The sequence below is a fragment of the Sinocyclocheilus grahami genome, unplaced genomic scaffold (assembly GCF_001515645.1).
Source record: "Sinocyclocheilus grahami isolate Dianchi unplaced genomic scaffold, SAMN03320097.WGS_v1.1 scaffold295.1, whole genome shotgun sequence".
Taxonomy (NCBI): domain Eukaryota; kingdom Metazoa; phylum Chordata; class Actinopteri; order Cypriniformes; family Cyprinidae; genus Sinocyclocheilus; species Sinocyclocheilus grahami.
Genome location: NW_015505474.1, coordinates 564,095 through 579,618, shown reverse-complemented (window position 1 = coordinate 579,618; position 15,524 = coordinate 564,095). Strand labels below are relative to the sequence as shown.

At 35.8% G+C, this 15,524-nt stretch overlaps 1 protein-coding gene across 1 annotated transcript in view; it reads left to right on the top strand.

Moving 5' to 3' along the window:
* The window catches only part of cntnap5b (contactin associated protein family member 5b), a 65,281-nt gene extending 50,247 nt beyond the window's left edge, over positions 1–15,034 (top strand). Inside the window, exons 15-24 of the mRNA XM_016292955.1 lie at positions 94–221; positions 1,595–1,765; positions 2,947–3,165; positions 6,358–6,597; positions 7,932–8,156; positions 11,059–11,192; positions 12,382–12,469; positions 12,679–12,882; positions 12,963–13,034; positions 13,595–15,034. Coding sequence (XP_016148441.1) covers positions 94–221; positions 1,595–1,765; positions 2,947–3,165; positions 6,358–6,597; positions 7,932–8,156; positions 11,059–11,192; positions 12,382–12,469; positions 12,679–12,882; positions 12,963–13,034; positions 13,595–13,797 — 1,684 coding nt within the window. The 3' untranslated portion in view covers positions 13,798–15,034. The remainder of the gene's footprint in view (positions 1–93; positions 222–1,594; positions 1,766–2,946; positions 3,166–6,357; positions 6,598–7,931; positions 8,157–11,058; positions 11,193–12,381; positions 12,470–12,678; positions 12,883–12,962; positions 13,035–13,594) is intronic.
* Positions 15,035–15,524: the final 490 nt, after the last annotated feature.

Here is a 15,524-nt window from a genome sequence, read left to right as displayed (position 1 = left end):
CTGTTGAATATCATCTCAGCACGTTTACAGTATCAATAGCTGCAGATCGTGAGAGCAGTCGTGTAAAAACAGCTATTGTTTGCTTGTGAAAAGGGAGAATGACACAGGAGTGCTGTCCTACAAAGAGCACTTACCAGTGACCGAGATCTTGGTAGGAGACACAAACCGAAGTGGGTCTGAAGCCATTTACAGAGTGGGATCTCTGCACTGCTACGGGGACAGTAAGTAAGCATGCATATCTCATTTTAGCATACTTTAGAAACTTTTTAAACTGCAGATATGCAACTGAATTGTAACACGATGGACAGGAATTTGTATTGTTATTTTAATTGTGATAAAACTCTGAAAGGTAATAACTAACTAACTAATTAACTAAATAAATAAATAATCTCTTTTTTTCTGAACCATACTTTTGTAATTAACATATTAAAAACTTTTGGGTACCTCCTACTTTTTAGTTGTATTTTAAGAAATTTAGTATCTGCTGTTAGTTCACTAACATAATACATATAATACATATACATTTTTTATATAATGATAATAATAATGTAAAAAAATAAGCAATAAAAAAATAAAAAAAAATGTGAGAATATACTTAGACTTTATACTTCAAATATGTGGTTTGTTAATAAAAGTAATGTCTATTTGAAAATCTGCTTCGTCGTTTTCGGAGATGTGAGCTCCAGGGCTTCAGCGGCCATTTGGCGCTTATGAACCCGCCGAGAGCAGCCTCACCTCGGCCAGAGAGCTCCAGGCCTTCAGCGGCCGTTTGGCCCTTAAGAACCCGCCGAGAGCAGCCTCACCTCGGCCAGATCTTCTGGAATTTACCACTGGCTCTGATGTCTCTATAGTGGTTAAACATAAGATATAATTTGTTTTGGGTAAATCTAATGGGCAGTCTTATTATATATTTGTTCCAGAGCAAATAGTTTTGTCTGAGAGTAAAATCTCATCACGTTATGTTTTATGTAACTTTAATGCTGTATATCAGAGCGCTGCCTTTGTACTTTTGACTGAATTGCCTAGCAATTTTTATGATGGCTGTTGTTGTTGTTTATTAAGCAAGGGATCATGCATGGCTAGCTGTGAATTAAACGATTTTAATGCACGACGTGTAGGCCAAGAACTACCCAACGCGAAGCGGAATTTATTACATTTACATTTATGAGTCTGACAGACGCTTTTATCCAAAATGAGTTGTATTGCAAGCTATGATTGCTTATCCTGGGAATCAAATTCATGATCTTCTCTTTGTCAGCACCGTCTTCTACTGTTTGAGCGACAGTTGTTGCTGTCAGTTTATTAAATGAATCAACCTTTTTTTAATTGTACATTTTTGTAGTTAGTGTATTGACACATTAGTCATATTAATCCCATGTTTTAATGCATTAATTTTAACAACCTTAAAAATTGGTTATATCTAGAACTTGCAGTCAGAGCTTGTCTTCGCTTACACAGTCTATCACACCTTAGCTATAAAAGAGTGATATAGTTTAGCTAAATTTCTGACAAGACTCCTTAAATTCCAGGTCATAATTAAGTCTTAACATAAGAATATTTTAATAAAACCATAATCTGTCTCCTTTTACCTCAGGGTTTTTGTGGAACGCCGCTTCCTTCTACCAGGAGTCGTCTTACCTGCACTTCCCAATGCTTCAGGCCGAGCTCAGTGTCGACATCTCACTCTATTTCAAAACCACGGCTCCCTCCGGAGTCTTCCTGGAAAATCTGGGCACAAAAGACTTCATTAGAGTGGAGCTCAGCGGTGAGTCCCTTATATTGTTAGCGAGACTTTCAAAAAAAGAGAATTAACAAAATTTTCAAATGAGGATGGGTTAATTAAATGTTTTTTGTTACTATTATGTACACAAATGTCAAAATAAAATGGTTAAAGCCTCTCATATTCATGCAGTGTCATTAGTATTTGCAGCAAAGAGGAGAGGGCGCAGCCAGTTTGAGTGTAAAGAGCCGTTTTAGTGAACTGTGCCGTTGAAACCATCAGCTGTGTAATTACTGTACACAGTACACTGAGGCTATTCATCTTCATCATACTGCCTGCCATCATCTATTTTATATATTTTCCCCCAAGTATAAGGACTATTTTTTCACTAAAAATTGCCAGAATATATCACCAAGGTAGTATATATATATATATATAATATATTTTTTATGTATTTAAAATTTATATACTGTTTTTTAAATGTATGTAAAATTTTGTAATATTATATGTAATGTCTATTATTATTTTTCATTTATATTTTTTTAATAATTCATTCACCAATAAATATACCATCAAAGGGCTGAATCAAAGGGCTTAAAAATGTAAGTGTAATACATTGTTTTAATTATTTTAAATTAAATTAAACAATATAATTTGTAATTAATTCTAAAATATAAAAAAATATAAAGTGCTGAATAATAATAAATATTGAATATAATATAAAAATGTTTTATATACATTTTAAATATATTATTGAAAAAAGTTGTATTTGTAACTTTTAAAAAATATAACTATTAAATAATGTATATAACTAATAAATGATAAATATATTTAAAACATAATGCATTTTACATTTATATAAACATTTTAATATTATTTGCATTTTTTTTTCAGCACTTTGATGGTACTTTAATATCTTGATATTTATGTATTATTGTTTTAGAACCATACTTCTAACCAAACAACTAAATAGATTATTTTAATATAAGAGCTAAAAAAAAAAAATTTTTACCTACATACTTTTAATAAAGAATCTAAATATTTGAGACAAGTCATTAAATTGGACAGTTGAACTGATTTACAATAACTAAAGTGTAGCGTAATTTCTGCTACTTAAGATTAAATATGAAATTTAAATATGAATATCAAATCACCCAACCCTACAATTACATCCACAAATTCCTGTTGCTTATGAAGTGATTGGTGTTTTCTTCTCATTCCTGCAGCGCCCTCTATCATGACCTTCATGTTTGATGTGGGTAACGGCCCGGTGGTTCTGACGGTGAAGTCTCACGTACCGCTGAATGACAAGCAGTGGCATTACGTTCGAGCGGAAAGGAATGTGAAGGAGGCGTCGCTGCAGGTGGACCAGCTGCCCTTGCGCTTCCTGGAGGCTCCGTCTGAAGGCCACACCCACCTTCAGCTCAACAGCCAGCTGTTCATTGGTAGGCAGCGCCTTGAGTGACAGCTCTGTGCCAGCGGGGCGCAAAAGAATAATATCCCTGTACCTCCACACAGATGCTGCTAATAGAGTTTACATGCTAATTATTTCCATATTAATTCTTAATTTGTTCCCCTTTGTTTTTGCTATATTATTTTTTGCTGACTGTACCAGCACTAACAAGGCTTTCTATTTTTTGCACTTAATTTAGTTTTACTCACACTAACAAAGCTTCCTGCCTTATTTGCAATTAATTTAGTTGCACTAGCTCTAACAAAACTTTAAATTTTTTGCATTTAATTTTATTTTACTGACGCTAACAAATCTTCCTGTCTTATTTGCACTTGATTTTGTTTTACTAGCGCTAACAAAGCTTGTTTTGATTACACTTAATTTTGTTGTACCAGCGCTAACAAACCTCTGTGTTTTTTGCAATTCATTTTGTTGCACTACCTTTAACAAAACTTTAAACTTTTTGTGCTTAATTATGTTGTACAAGCTCAAACAAAGCTTTGTCTTAATTACTCTTAATTTTGTTGTACTAGTGCTAATAACACTTTCATTTTTGCACTTAATTTTATTTTACTGACGCTAACAAATCTTCCTGTCTTATTTGCACTTGATTTTGTTTTACTAGCGCTAACAAAGCTTGTTTTGATTACACTTAATTTTGTTGTACCAGCGCTAACAAACCTCTGTGTTTTTTGCAATTCATTTTGTTGCACTACCTTTAACAAAACTTTAAACTTTTTGTGCTTAATTATGTTGTACAAGCTCAAACAAAGCTTTGTCTTAATTACTCTTAATTTTGTTGTACTAGTGCTAAAAAAGCTTTAATTTTTTGCACTTGATTTTGTTTTACTAGCGCTAACAAAGCTTGTTTTGATTACACTTAATTTTGTTGTACCAGCGCTAACAAACCTCTGTGTTTTTTGCAATTCATTTTGTTGCACTACCTTTAACAAAACTTTAAACTTTTTGTGCTTAATTATGTTGTACAAGCTCAAACAAAGCTTTGTCTTAATTACTCTTAATTTTGTTGTACTAGTGCTAAAAAAGCTTTAATTTTTTGCACTTGATTTTGTTTTACTAGCGCTAACAAAGCTTGTTTTGATTACACTTAATTTTGTTGTACCAGCGCTAACAAACCTCTGTGTTTTTTGCAATTCATTTTGTTGCACTACCTTTAACAAAACTTTAAACTTTTTGTGCTTAATTATGTTGTACAAGCTCAAACAAAGCTTTGTCTTAATTACTCTTAATTTTGTTGTACTAGTGCTAAAAAAGCTTTAATTTTTTGCACTTGATTTTGTTTTACTAGCGCTAACAAAGCTTGTTTTGATTACACTTAATTGTGTTGTACTCGCGCTAACAAAGCTTTGTCTTTTTTGCAATTAATTTAGTTGCACTAGCTCTAACAAAACTTTACATTTTTTGCGCCTGATTTTGTTTTACTAGCACTAACAAAGCTTGTTTTGATTACACTTAATTTTGTTGTACTAGCGCTAACAAAGCTTTGTCTTTTTTGCACTAAATTTTGTTGTACTAGCGTTAACAAAGCTTTGTCTTTTTTGCGCTTAATTTTGTTGTAGTAGCTCTAACAAAACTTTACATTTTTTGCGCTTGATTTTGTTTTACTAGCGCTAACAAAGCTTGTTTTGATTACACTTAATTTTGTTGTACTAGCGCTAACAAAGCTTTGTCTTTTTTGCACTAAATTTTGTTGTACTAGCGTTAACAAAGCTTTGTCTTTTTTGCGCTTAATTTTGTTGTAGTAGCTCTAACAAAACTTAAAATTTTTTGCGCTTCATTTTGTTGTACTAGCGTTAACAAAGCTTTGTCTTTTTTGCGCTTAATTTTGTTGTAGTAGCTCTAACAAAACTTTACATTTTTTGCGCTTAATTTTGTTGTACTAGCATTAACAAAGCTTTGTCTCTTTTGCGCTTAATTTTGATGTAGTAGCGTTAACAAAGCTTTGTCTTTTTTGCGCTTAATTTTGTTGTAGTAGCATTAACAAAGCTTTGTCTTTTTTGCGCTTAATTTTGTTGTAGTAGCTCTAACAAAACTTTAAATTTTTTGCGCCTGATTTTGTTTTACTAGCACTAACAAAGCTTGTTTTGATTACACTTAATTTTGTTGTAGTAGCATTAACAAAGCTTTGTCTTTTTTGCGCTTAATTTTGTTGTAGTAGCTCTAACAAAACTTTAAATTTTTTGCGCCTGATTTTGTTTTACTAGCACTAACAAAGCTTGTTTTGATTACACTTAATTTTGTTGTACTAGCGCTAACAAAGCTTTGTCTTTTTTGCAATTAATTTTGTTGCACTAGCTCTAACAAAACTTTACATTTTTTGCGCTTGATTTTGTTTTACTAGCGCTAACAAAGCTTGTTTTGATTACACTTAATTTTGTTGTACTAGCGCTAACAAAGCTTTGTCTTTTTTGCAATTAATTTTGTTGCACTAGCTCTAACAAAACTTTACATTTTTTGCGCTTAATTTTGTTGTACTAGCATTAACAAAGCTTTGTCTTTTTTGCGCTTAATTTTGTTGTAGTAGCTCTAACAAAACTTTACATTTTTTGCGCTTAATTTTGTTGTACTAGCATTAACAAAGCTTTGTCTTTTTTGCGCTTAATTTTGTTGTAGTAGCTCTAACAAAACTTAAAATTTTTTGCGCTTCATTTTGTTGTACTAGCGTTAACAAAGCTTTGTCTTTTTTGCGCTTAATTTTGTTGTAGTAGCTCTAACAAAACTTAAAATTTTTTGCGCTTCATTTTGTTGTACTAGCGTTAACAAAGCTTTGTCTTTTTTGCGCTTAATTTTGTTGTAGTAGCTCTAACAAAACTTTACATTTTTTGCGCTTAATTTTGTTGTACTAGCATTAACAAAGCTTTGTCTTTTTTGCGCTTAATTTTGTTGTAGTAGCGTTAACAAAGCTTTGTCTTTTTTGCGCTTAATTTTGTTGTAGTAGCGCTAACAATGCTTGTTTTGTTTACACTTAATTTTGTTGTGCTAGCGCCAATAAAACTTTTTTCCACTTAATTTTGTTGTGCTACCACTAACGAATATTCTGTCCTAAATGCACTTAATTCTGTTGTACTAGCGCTAACAAAGCTTTCCATTTTTGTTGTTAATTTTGATGTACTAACGCTAAGATAGCTTCCTTTTTAAAAATTACTGCTTTTTGTCTGTGCAGGAGGCACAGCATCGAGGCAGAGAGGATTTCTAGGGTGCATCAGGTCATTAAGCATCAATGGGATGACACTTGACCTTGAGGAGCGGGCTAAAATGACACCTGGGGTCAGTTCGGGGTGCCCGGGTCACTGCAGCAGCCAAAACAGCTTGTGTCACAACAGGGGGAAATGTATCGAGAAGAGCAGTGGCTACGTTTGTGACTGCACACACTCAGCCTATGGAGGACCCAACTGCAAGAAAGGTTTGTCATTATTGCTGATAAATCTTTTGCGCTAATATTGAGTTTGTTTGTACGCTTGGTTTCTGAACCACCACCACGATGTCGTAAAATACCAGCGGGAAGGATTTATTTTAAGCACCGACTTTACAAGTTGAGGGTGTGTTAATGAAAGAATCTTGTTTGAAGCAAATTGCTTATGATCATAGTTTTTACTGTGACTGTTGATTGTGCTATTAAGGTTTAATGTAACATATTCTGATGAAGAATAATGCTTGATTTTTGCCAGTTTATGAGACCACAGGCTTGTTTCTCAAAGCGTTTCCCAGAAATTCTATGTGGTGGCACAAAAATAATATGTAAATAAAAATCATTTGTGCTTAATTTTATTGTACTAGTGCTAACAGGTTTTTCAACAGCCAATTACAATATCTTGAAAGCAGGTTGCCCAATGGTCAACATTATACCAATATATACACAATAAAATGTCTAATTACATCTTAAAGAGTCGAGATATTCATAACTAAAGTAAGGTGCTAACTGGCCAAATATTGACCAGCATATCTGTCTGTGGCTATTTATGACAGAAGGTTTTAGATTTTCTTGCAGTTCAAGGGTGCAAATCATCATCAAAAACAGTTTGTTTCAACTTTGTTATCCTCCTAACTCCTCTACGGTATATCAAAGAGCTTTCCAGAAGGAGGACGCTTAAGAGCTCGATAACCTTGATTTCTGAAGACGGCGTTGTGCCCGCAGATTGCACTTGATCAAAGCTGAGCAGGATAAAACATGAGATATTCAGTGCAGTTCTGCTATTCTCTGTCTGTCTCGCTGTCTCGGTATGGCTTGAGTCCATGACCATGAACTCCAGTTGTTTGGATGAATTTCGCTCAAAGGGTTGCAACCTGACCAATCCCAGCGGACCCTCCCTGCCCATCACGCTCAATGCTAAACCTCTCTGTCGTCAATACAGCCTTTATCACATTTGATCCCCTGATATGCCAGACAGCTAAGCCATTCAACGCTCTGTGTATGAGACTGCGTTCTTGGCTTTGCGTTTTCTTTATTGGACTCTAGAGGGAATTGTGTTTCTATTCAGATAATATTATGAGTAAATGAACACCATGAGATGCCCAGGGGTCGGTTTCAGTCCAAGCATAATTTTGCATTAATTTAAAGTTTAAATGATTAATTTCCTCTGCATTTTCCACTCTGTCCATTCAGCATTGTGTGCTTGGTGTTCGACAGCACATTAATATGCTGATAGGGAAACAAAAACACGGCCAATCAGTATCTATGATCTGCCCACAAGCGTTTGCACCAACATTTACATGCTTTTGTGTTTTCTTCCTTTCTAGAAGTTTCCTTGTCCTTTGAAAGCGGGTCTTCGGTGACCTACACCTTCCAGGAACCATTTTCTGTGATGCGCAACCACAGCCGTCAGTCCTCAGCTATCTTCGCCCAAAGCAGCAATTCACGAGAGAGCATCGCCTTCAGTTTCCTCACAACTCAAACGCCTGCCATGCTTCTGACAGTCAACACCTATCATCAGCAGTACATGGCCATTATTCTGGCTCACAACGGTACTAACTGTTTCTTTCTTTCTTTCTATTTTTACTGTAATATGGGTGAATCTCACAAACATGTCAGGAACATGTTCAGGTCATACTGTATTTAATCCCAAAATAATAATAAAAAAAAAAAATGAAGTTAATTTTTCACTTCTCACTATTGTATAAAAAAGTGACATTGTTAGTGCACAAAAATCCCTCATTATTTTCATGTATGTTATATAGTATAATGTAAATTATAAAGTCTTTATGCATAATAGTAGTGTTCGTTGTTACATTTAGGCTAGCTGAAATTGAAATATTTAATATACAATAATAAAACATTATAAATTATATTTAGATTTTTAAAAATAAATGTAATGTTTTGCTTATGGGGGCAGTCTTGGCCTAATGGTTAGCGAGTCGGACTTGTAACCCGAAGGTTGCAGGTTCAAGTGTCAGGTCCAGCAGGGATTGTAGGTGGGGGGAGTGAATGACCAGCGCTCTCTTCCACCCTCAATACCACTGAGGTGAGACCCTTGAGCAAGACACCGAACCCCCAACTGCTCCCCGGGGGCCGCAGCGATATGGCTGCCCACTGCTCCGGGTGTGAGTTCACGGTGTGTGTGTGTGTGTGTGTGTGTGTGTGTGTGTGTGTGTTCACTACTGTGTGTGCACTAGGATGGGTTAAATTCAGAGCACAAATTAACAAATGGTGACAAGTGGGTCACCATACTTGGCCACACGTCACTTCACTCAATTATTGTGCAAAAAAATTATTAATGCAAAAAACTCATTCTCATTACTGTCATATGGAAGCCCGTTTCCCCCACTGAATAAAAAATAAAACAAGGTAATTGTGACTTTTTATCTCACAATTCTGACTTTTTTTCTCAGAACTGCGAGTTCATATCTTGCAATTCTGACTTTATAACACACAATTGCGAGTTATAAAGTCAAAATTGCGAGTTATAGAGTCAGAATTGCGAGATATAAACTTGCAATTGCGAGTTATAAAGTATAAAATATAAACTCGCAAATCTGAATATTTTTCTCGGAATTGTGAGTTTATATCTCGCAATTCTGACTTTATAACTCGCAATTCTGAGAAATAAAGTCAGAATTGTGAGATATAGAGTCGCAATTCTGAGTTTTTTTCTCGCAATTGCGAGTTTATATCTCGCAATTCTGACTTTCTTTTTCTCTCACAATTGCGAGTTCATATCTCGCAATTACGACATTTTTTCTCAGAATTGTGAGTTATAAAGTCAGAATTGCAAGATATAAACTCGCAATTCCGAGAAATTGCGAGTTTATATCACACAATTCTGAGGAAAAAAAGTCGCAATTACCTTGTTTTATTTTTTATTTAGTGGCGGAAACAGGCTTCCATACTTTCATGCATATTGTATAGTATAATGTTAATTATATAGTTTGCATGCATCATAGTAGCGTTTTTTTGTACTGCTTTCAATTAATTCTAATTAAAATTGAAGTATAATATATTTTATATATATGAAAATTAGAACCACTTTGAGATTTTAAAGGAATATTATGGTAATGATAATGGCTGCCCACTGCTCCGGGTGTGAGTTCACGGTGTGTGTGTGTGTGTGTGTGTGTGTGTGTGTGTGTGTGTTCACTACTGTGTGTGCACTAGGATGGGTTAAATTCAGAGCACAAATTAACAAATGGTGACAAGTGGGTCACCATACTTGGCCACACGTCACTTCACTCAATTATTGTGCAAAAAAATTATTAATGCAAAAAACTCATTCTCATTACTGTCATATGGAAGCCCGTTTCCCCCACTGAATAAAAAATAAAACAAGGTAATTGTGACTTTTTATCTCACAATTCTGACTTTTTTTCTCAGAACTGCGAGTTCATATCTTGCAATTCTGACTTTATAACACACAATTGCGAGTTATAAAGTCAAAATTGCGAGTTATAGAGTCAGAATTGCGAGATATAAACTTGCAATTGCGAGTTATAAAGTATAAAATATAAACTCGCAAATCTGAATATTTTTCTCGGAATTGTGAGTTTATATCTCGCAATTCTGACTTTATAACTCGCAATTCTGAGAAATAAAGTCAGAATTGTGAGATATAGAGTCGCAATTCTGAGTTTTTTTCTCGCAATTGCGAGTTTATATCTCGCAATTCTGACTTTCTTTTTCTCTCACAATTGCGAGTTCATATCTCGCAATTACGACATTTTTTCTCAGAATTGTGAGTTATAAAGTCAGAATTGCAAGATATAAACTCGCAATTCCGAGAAATTGCGAGTTTATATCACACAATTCTGAGGAAAAAAAGTCGCAATTACCTTGTTTTATTTTTTATTTAGTGGCGGAAACAGGCTTCCATACTTTCATGCATATTGTATAGTATAATGTTAATTATATAGTTTGCATGCATCATAGTAGCGTTTTTTTGTACTGCTTTCAATTAATTCTAATTAAAATTGAAGTATAATATATTTTATATATATGAAAATTAGAACCACTTTGAGATTTTAAAGGAATATTATGGTAATGATAATGCAAAAAAAAATGTAATATGTATTGGCTAAATGTAGTTCATATAAAGTCTAGAAATCTATATTATCAGAGTATAATAACAATGTTCTATTGACGACTTTGTCTTGTTACAGCATGTGGCAAAGCACAGTTTTGTATTGGCCAATCAGAGCTGTTTTTTTGATTACCTTCAAACTGTTAGTAGATGATTACTACAATGATGGTGATGGTAATGATTGAAGAGGAGCATCCATTTCTGTGTTTCTCATATTTCAAAACAGTGGTCAAGCTAGCAATTACCCTCATCAGTGGGGAAGGAAATGAGCCATCCAATGTGCTGTGCTGACTTGATTCTGTCTCACTTATGTCTCAAATTGCCTGCCTTTCTTGCATCTCTTTGGCGTCCCACAGGGAGTTTGCAGATTTGGTATCGGCTGAGCAGAGAGAAAGAGCCTGACATCTTTACACCAACGTCTCTTAATTTGGCCAATGGAGAGCTCCACAGAGTCCAGATACATAGAGAGGGAAGGGACATGTACGTCCAGGTGAGTTGTGTTTATGTTACAAAGTGATTTTTTTTTGGTACATTTTGTAGCAGCTACTAACCAGTTATGACAGCTACTGCACAGTTATATGTTAACCGTGTTATTATAAATCATTGGTCTTTATTCATGAAACGAGCTGAACAAATACCTTTCTTAATTTATTGAACCTAACCAAGACAATGTACATAAAAATAGTTTTACAAACTATTTTAAAGATAGATGTTGCAGTCATGCAACAATTTACATACGAATATGAACAAATTGCACTGAAATTCAGTAGAAGATGTGTGTCGCAATCACGCAACAATTTATGTACAAATTGTTTTACAAACGAATTAGACAAAAATGTAAGATGTGAGTTGCATTCATGCAACAATTTATGTACGAATTGTTTTATGAATAAATTACAATGAAATTCAATTAAAGATGTTGGTAACATTCATGCAACAATTTATATATGAATTGTTTTACAACCAAATTAGGCATAAAATATAATATATAATAAATAAATATAATAGATAAATACGATTCTATGAACAATTTATACAGACATTTAATCAAAGGTGCAAGTCGTATTTTGCGACACTACATAGTTTTTATGACCATTTTGCACATATATTTAATGTCTAGGTCATTTTTGTTACAAATTATGTAAAATTGTTTTTATCAATAATTTGCATTACTTTGAATATATGTGTTGCACTTTACATAAGAATAGTTTAAACAAAAACACATTCTTGTTACAATTTACATATGAATGTTTTGCTAAATAAATGTAAAAAAAATCATTATAATTTATGCTTAAATTTCATAAGAATGCTTTTACTAACAATTCACAAAGGAGTTGAGTTCCACTCATGTTTTGTGAGTTAGTCCCAATGCTTCTGAGGGAAAGTTATAGCATCATTAATCGTATTCCTCTCAATTGATTTAGATCAGATTTGTTTTCAATCTGAGTTAAATAAAGTGCCCTGATGTGCATGGCTGATGATACATATCAGTTTTGTACCCCGGTAGCACAGACTTTATGAGCAGTGCTTAAACTCAAGGATGTCATCAGTATTCTTCACACAGTCTTGCAGATTAACACGTGGAGGCTTTTGTCTCATACCAATAAAATATTTGTAGAATCTTAGGAAAGTCACGTCACATCTCTCTCTTGTTCTCTCTGTATCCTTCTCCTTCTTAGATTGATAAAGATATCAATCTGAAATACAGCCTGTCCACGGACAAAGAGTTGATCACGATAAGGTCTTTGACATTGGGGAAAGTCACAGGTAGGCGGTTTAATTAAACTCCAAGATTAAAGCTGTGGGTATGCGAGCTTGTGCTTTACTGACTAATTCACCACACCAAGTCACATTGAGATAGACTGATGGGCAAGACTCCTTCATTTAGCACTACATACACTGGTTTAGTTTAGTTTAGCACTAGTTGTTGGGACAAATAAGAACCTACTGAGGTACGGTCTTCTTGCCTCTCTCAGGTCGAGCTGGTGTAGATGAGGAGGTTCTCCAGGCCGGATCAAGAGGCTTCATAGGCTGTCTGTCTTCAGTTCAGTTTAACCATTTGGCTCCTATCAAGGCAGCCATATTGAATCGAGGTAGCTCGTTGGTCAATGTTCTCGGTAACCTGGTAGAGTCAAATTGCGGAGAACTGGCTGATAAGTCTTCATCCAGATCTTTGTCAGGTTGGTAAAAGTGCCATTATGTTTTCAAGAAATGGCCAAATGAATGGAATCACTTGACAAACAACAAACTTTATTCACAGACCATGCAGACACAGGAAGTAGAGGGAAGAAACTTACGAATGCTGCCCAAAGTGACTCCGCTGTAATTGGAGGTAGGTGCCGCTTTCCTGCTTCATTTTTTAAGGCAAACGTGCTGTAAAATCAAACCTTTTATGAAGATTCACACTGTCAACTTTTGGTAAGGTATTTTGAAGGTGCGAAAGACGTCACAGGCAACAAAGGTCCATCGTCAATCGTCAATAGTGTAGCTACAAAGCTTAACTCATGAGTTACTTTCAAACCAAGCAGCTTTTTGTTGGTCAACATGGAAAATCCTTGTGTCCAACTTGAACTCGTTGCAAAATCTGCGTGGGAAGATCTTTCACCCTTACGCGAAACTCCTAATTGTGTGGATTCCTACTGAAATTACTGCATTTTGCCTGTGAAAATTCGCCAAACAGTGTTAAATGTGACTCCACCTCTGACCATCGTAGATAGAGAGCGGTTGTTTATGAAGCATTGCTCATAAGTCGCTTTTAAACCAAGCAGCTTTCTGCTGGTCAACGCGGCAAATCTTTGTGACCAACTTGAACCAGTTGCGGAAACCGCATGAGAAAATATGTTGCCCTTGTGCATTGGCACAAGTGCCACTCACTTATTCTGTCTCTCGTAGGTTTGATAGCAGCAGTGGTGCTCATTACCCTCTGTGCCGTGGCCGTGATGACCCGCTTCCTGTACCGCCATCGAAACGAGCGTACCCGGCAGATGGCCTCCGTCAAGGAGAAAGATCACCAGCCCAGGCCAGAACTCAGATACCGGGCCGAGTTGGACCTACACAGTGCCATGAGAGACAGTAGGAAAGAATACTTCATCTGACCTGTGGCGTACGAACCTCGTGACCCCCACTGAGTCGCTACGACCCTATGTTTGGCGCCAACTCAGTGGACAGGGATTGGGGACAGGATGTCAGCTGAGCCTTGTGGACACAGCCAGTGCCCTTCACCTTCCAACCACTGTCCTTTAGCATCCAGGATTCAGGGAACGGAAAGTACACAACACAGATACGTTGAATTATAGCGGTATGCAGGCAGCGTGGCGGATTTTAATATATCGGTGGTTCTTTGCTGCGGTTTTAGAAAAGTGTTCCCAAGAGTTAGAAGATCAGGTGGCTTCAAAACTCAGAAGCTGTACCCAAACATGGCCTTCAGCCCTTCGCAGAGGATGGAGAATCAGACATATGAAGCGACTCTTTTGCTTTCAGGGCTAATTGTTTAACCAGACAACAAAGAGATTACAGAATCGTTTGTGTGCGCACATGCGAATCACTCTGGCAGACAAACAAACACTCGACAGTCTCCAGTCTGTGGACCATGACCAATCAAACGGCTCTGGTGTGGTACTAATCCAGCACGAATGGTCTTGTTCAGCCACAGGCGAGCACGATGTAGTGATGCAAATAAAGTGGTTGATGTTACCAGTGGGGCTCTTTCACTTCCTCCTTCCTTTGCGCTGTTTCTCCTTCATACATTCACTCCCTGTTTCCTTTACTAAGGAGTACTTGAATTAACAGTTATGTGATGAATCGAGTGAAAGAACAGGAAATAAGGACTTGATTGTGTCCATGATTGGGTCATGAAAAGCAGGCGTTGTGTTTCAGAATGGTGGCTGATGGTTGGAGGGATTCGCACCGACGAATCATTCAAAATAAAACCAGTAGCCATTTAATTATGGTTATGTCATATATTTTAGGGTGAAAGTGAAATAATGGGTGTGGATTTTATTCAGCGTGATTTGATTGGATCATTAAAAGTAGGATTGATATTGATCAGTATCATATCAGTGCCAACATGTTTTTGGTTACATCAGCAGAAAAGTTGTGGAATAAGTTTTATGAAAAACATTGATTCGTGCTCAAGAAAACCTGTAACGTTTATTAAGACATTTCCTGTTGGTGCTTTATTTTAAATAGCCGAAAGCCTTTACTTTACTGCATACTTTGCAGGTTAAATTATGTTGCTAATCAGTTTAGATGGTATCTGGGGAAGGTACATTCTCATTCTAGTGGATTTTCTGGTGGATTTGGACACAAATCTGTGTAGTTCTCAAGACAAGTCCTCAGTCTTCTTAATCTGTTTTGTTAGAAGATCACGATTGTAAATTTGAAATATGTAGAGGTGCTTAACGTTTATTTAGCCAACTTTTAAAGGTGTTCTACCATATAAATGGCCTCAAAGCTAATAGACGAGATCTTACAAGCCACTGAACTCCAATGTTTATTTCATAGGGTCTTTAAGTAAATTTATACATCAATTTTGATTTTATGTTGTCTTTAAAGTCTAAGACTCACTCATTCAGTGCATCTGTTTCTGATGCACTCTATAAGGATTTTCCAGGCCCTCATGTGACCCCTAAAATCTGAGATCAGTGACTGGTTCCAAGAAATGTTGTTCTAGAACCAAACAAGTGAGAACAGACATTTTCTTTCACTTTTACCTTTGTAAAGTCTTGTATGCTGGTCAGAAGTGGCCATGATGTGTTTTCTGGGAACATGAAGTTCCCTGTGAATCACAGATTTGATGAAGGGAAGGTTTCACATTGGAGTG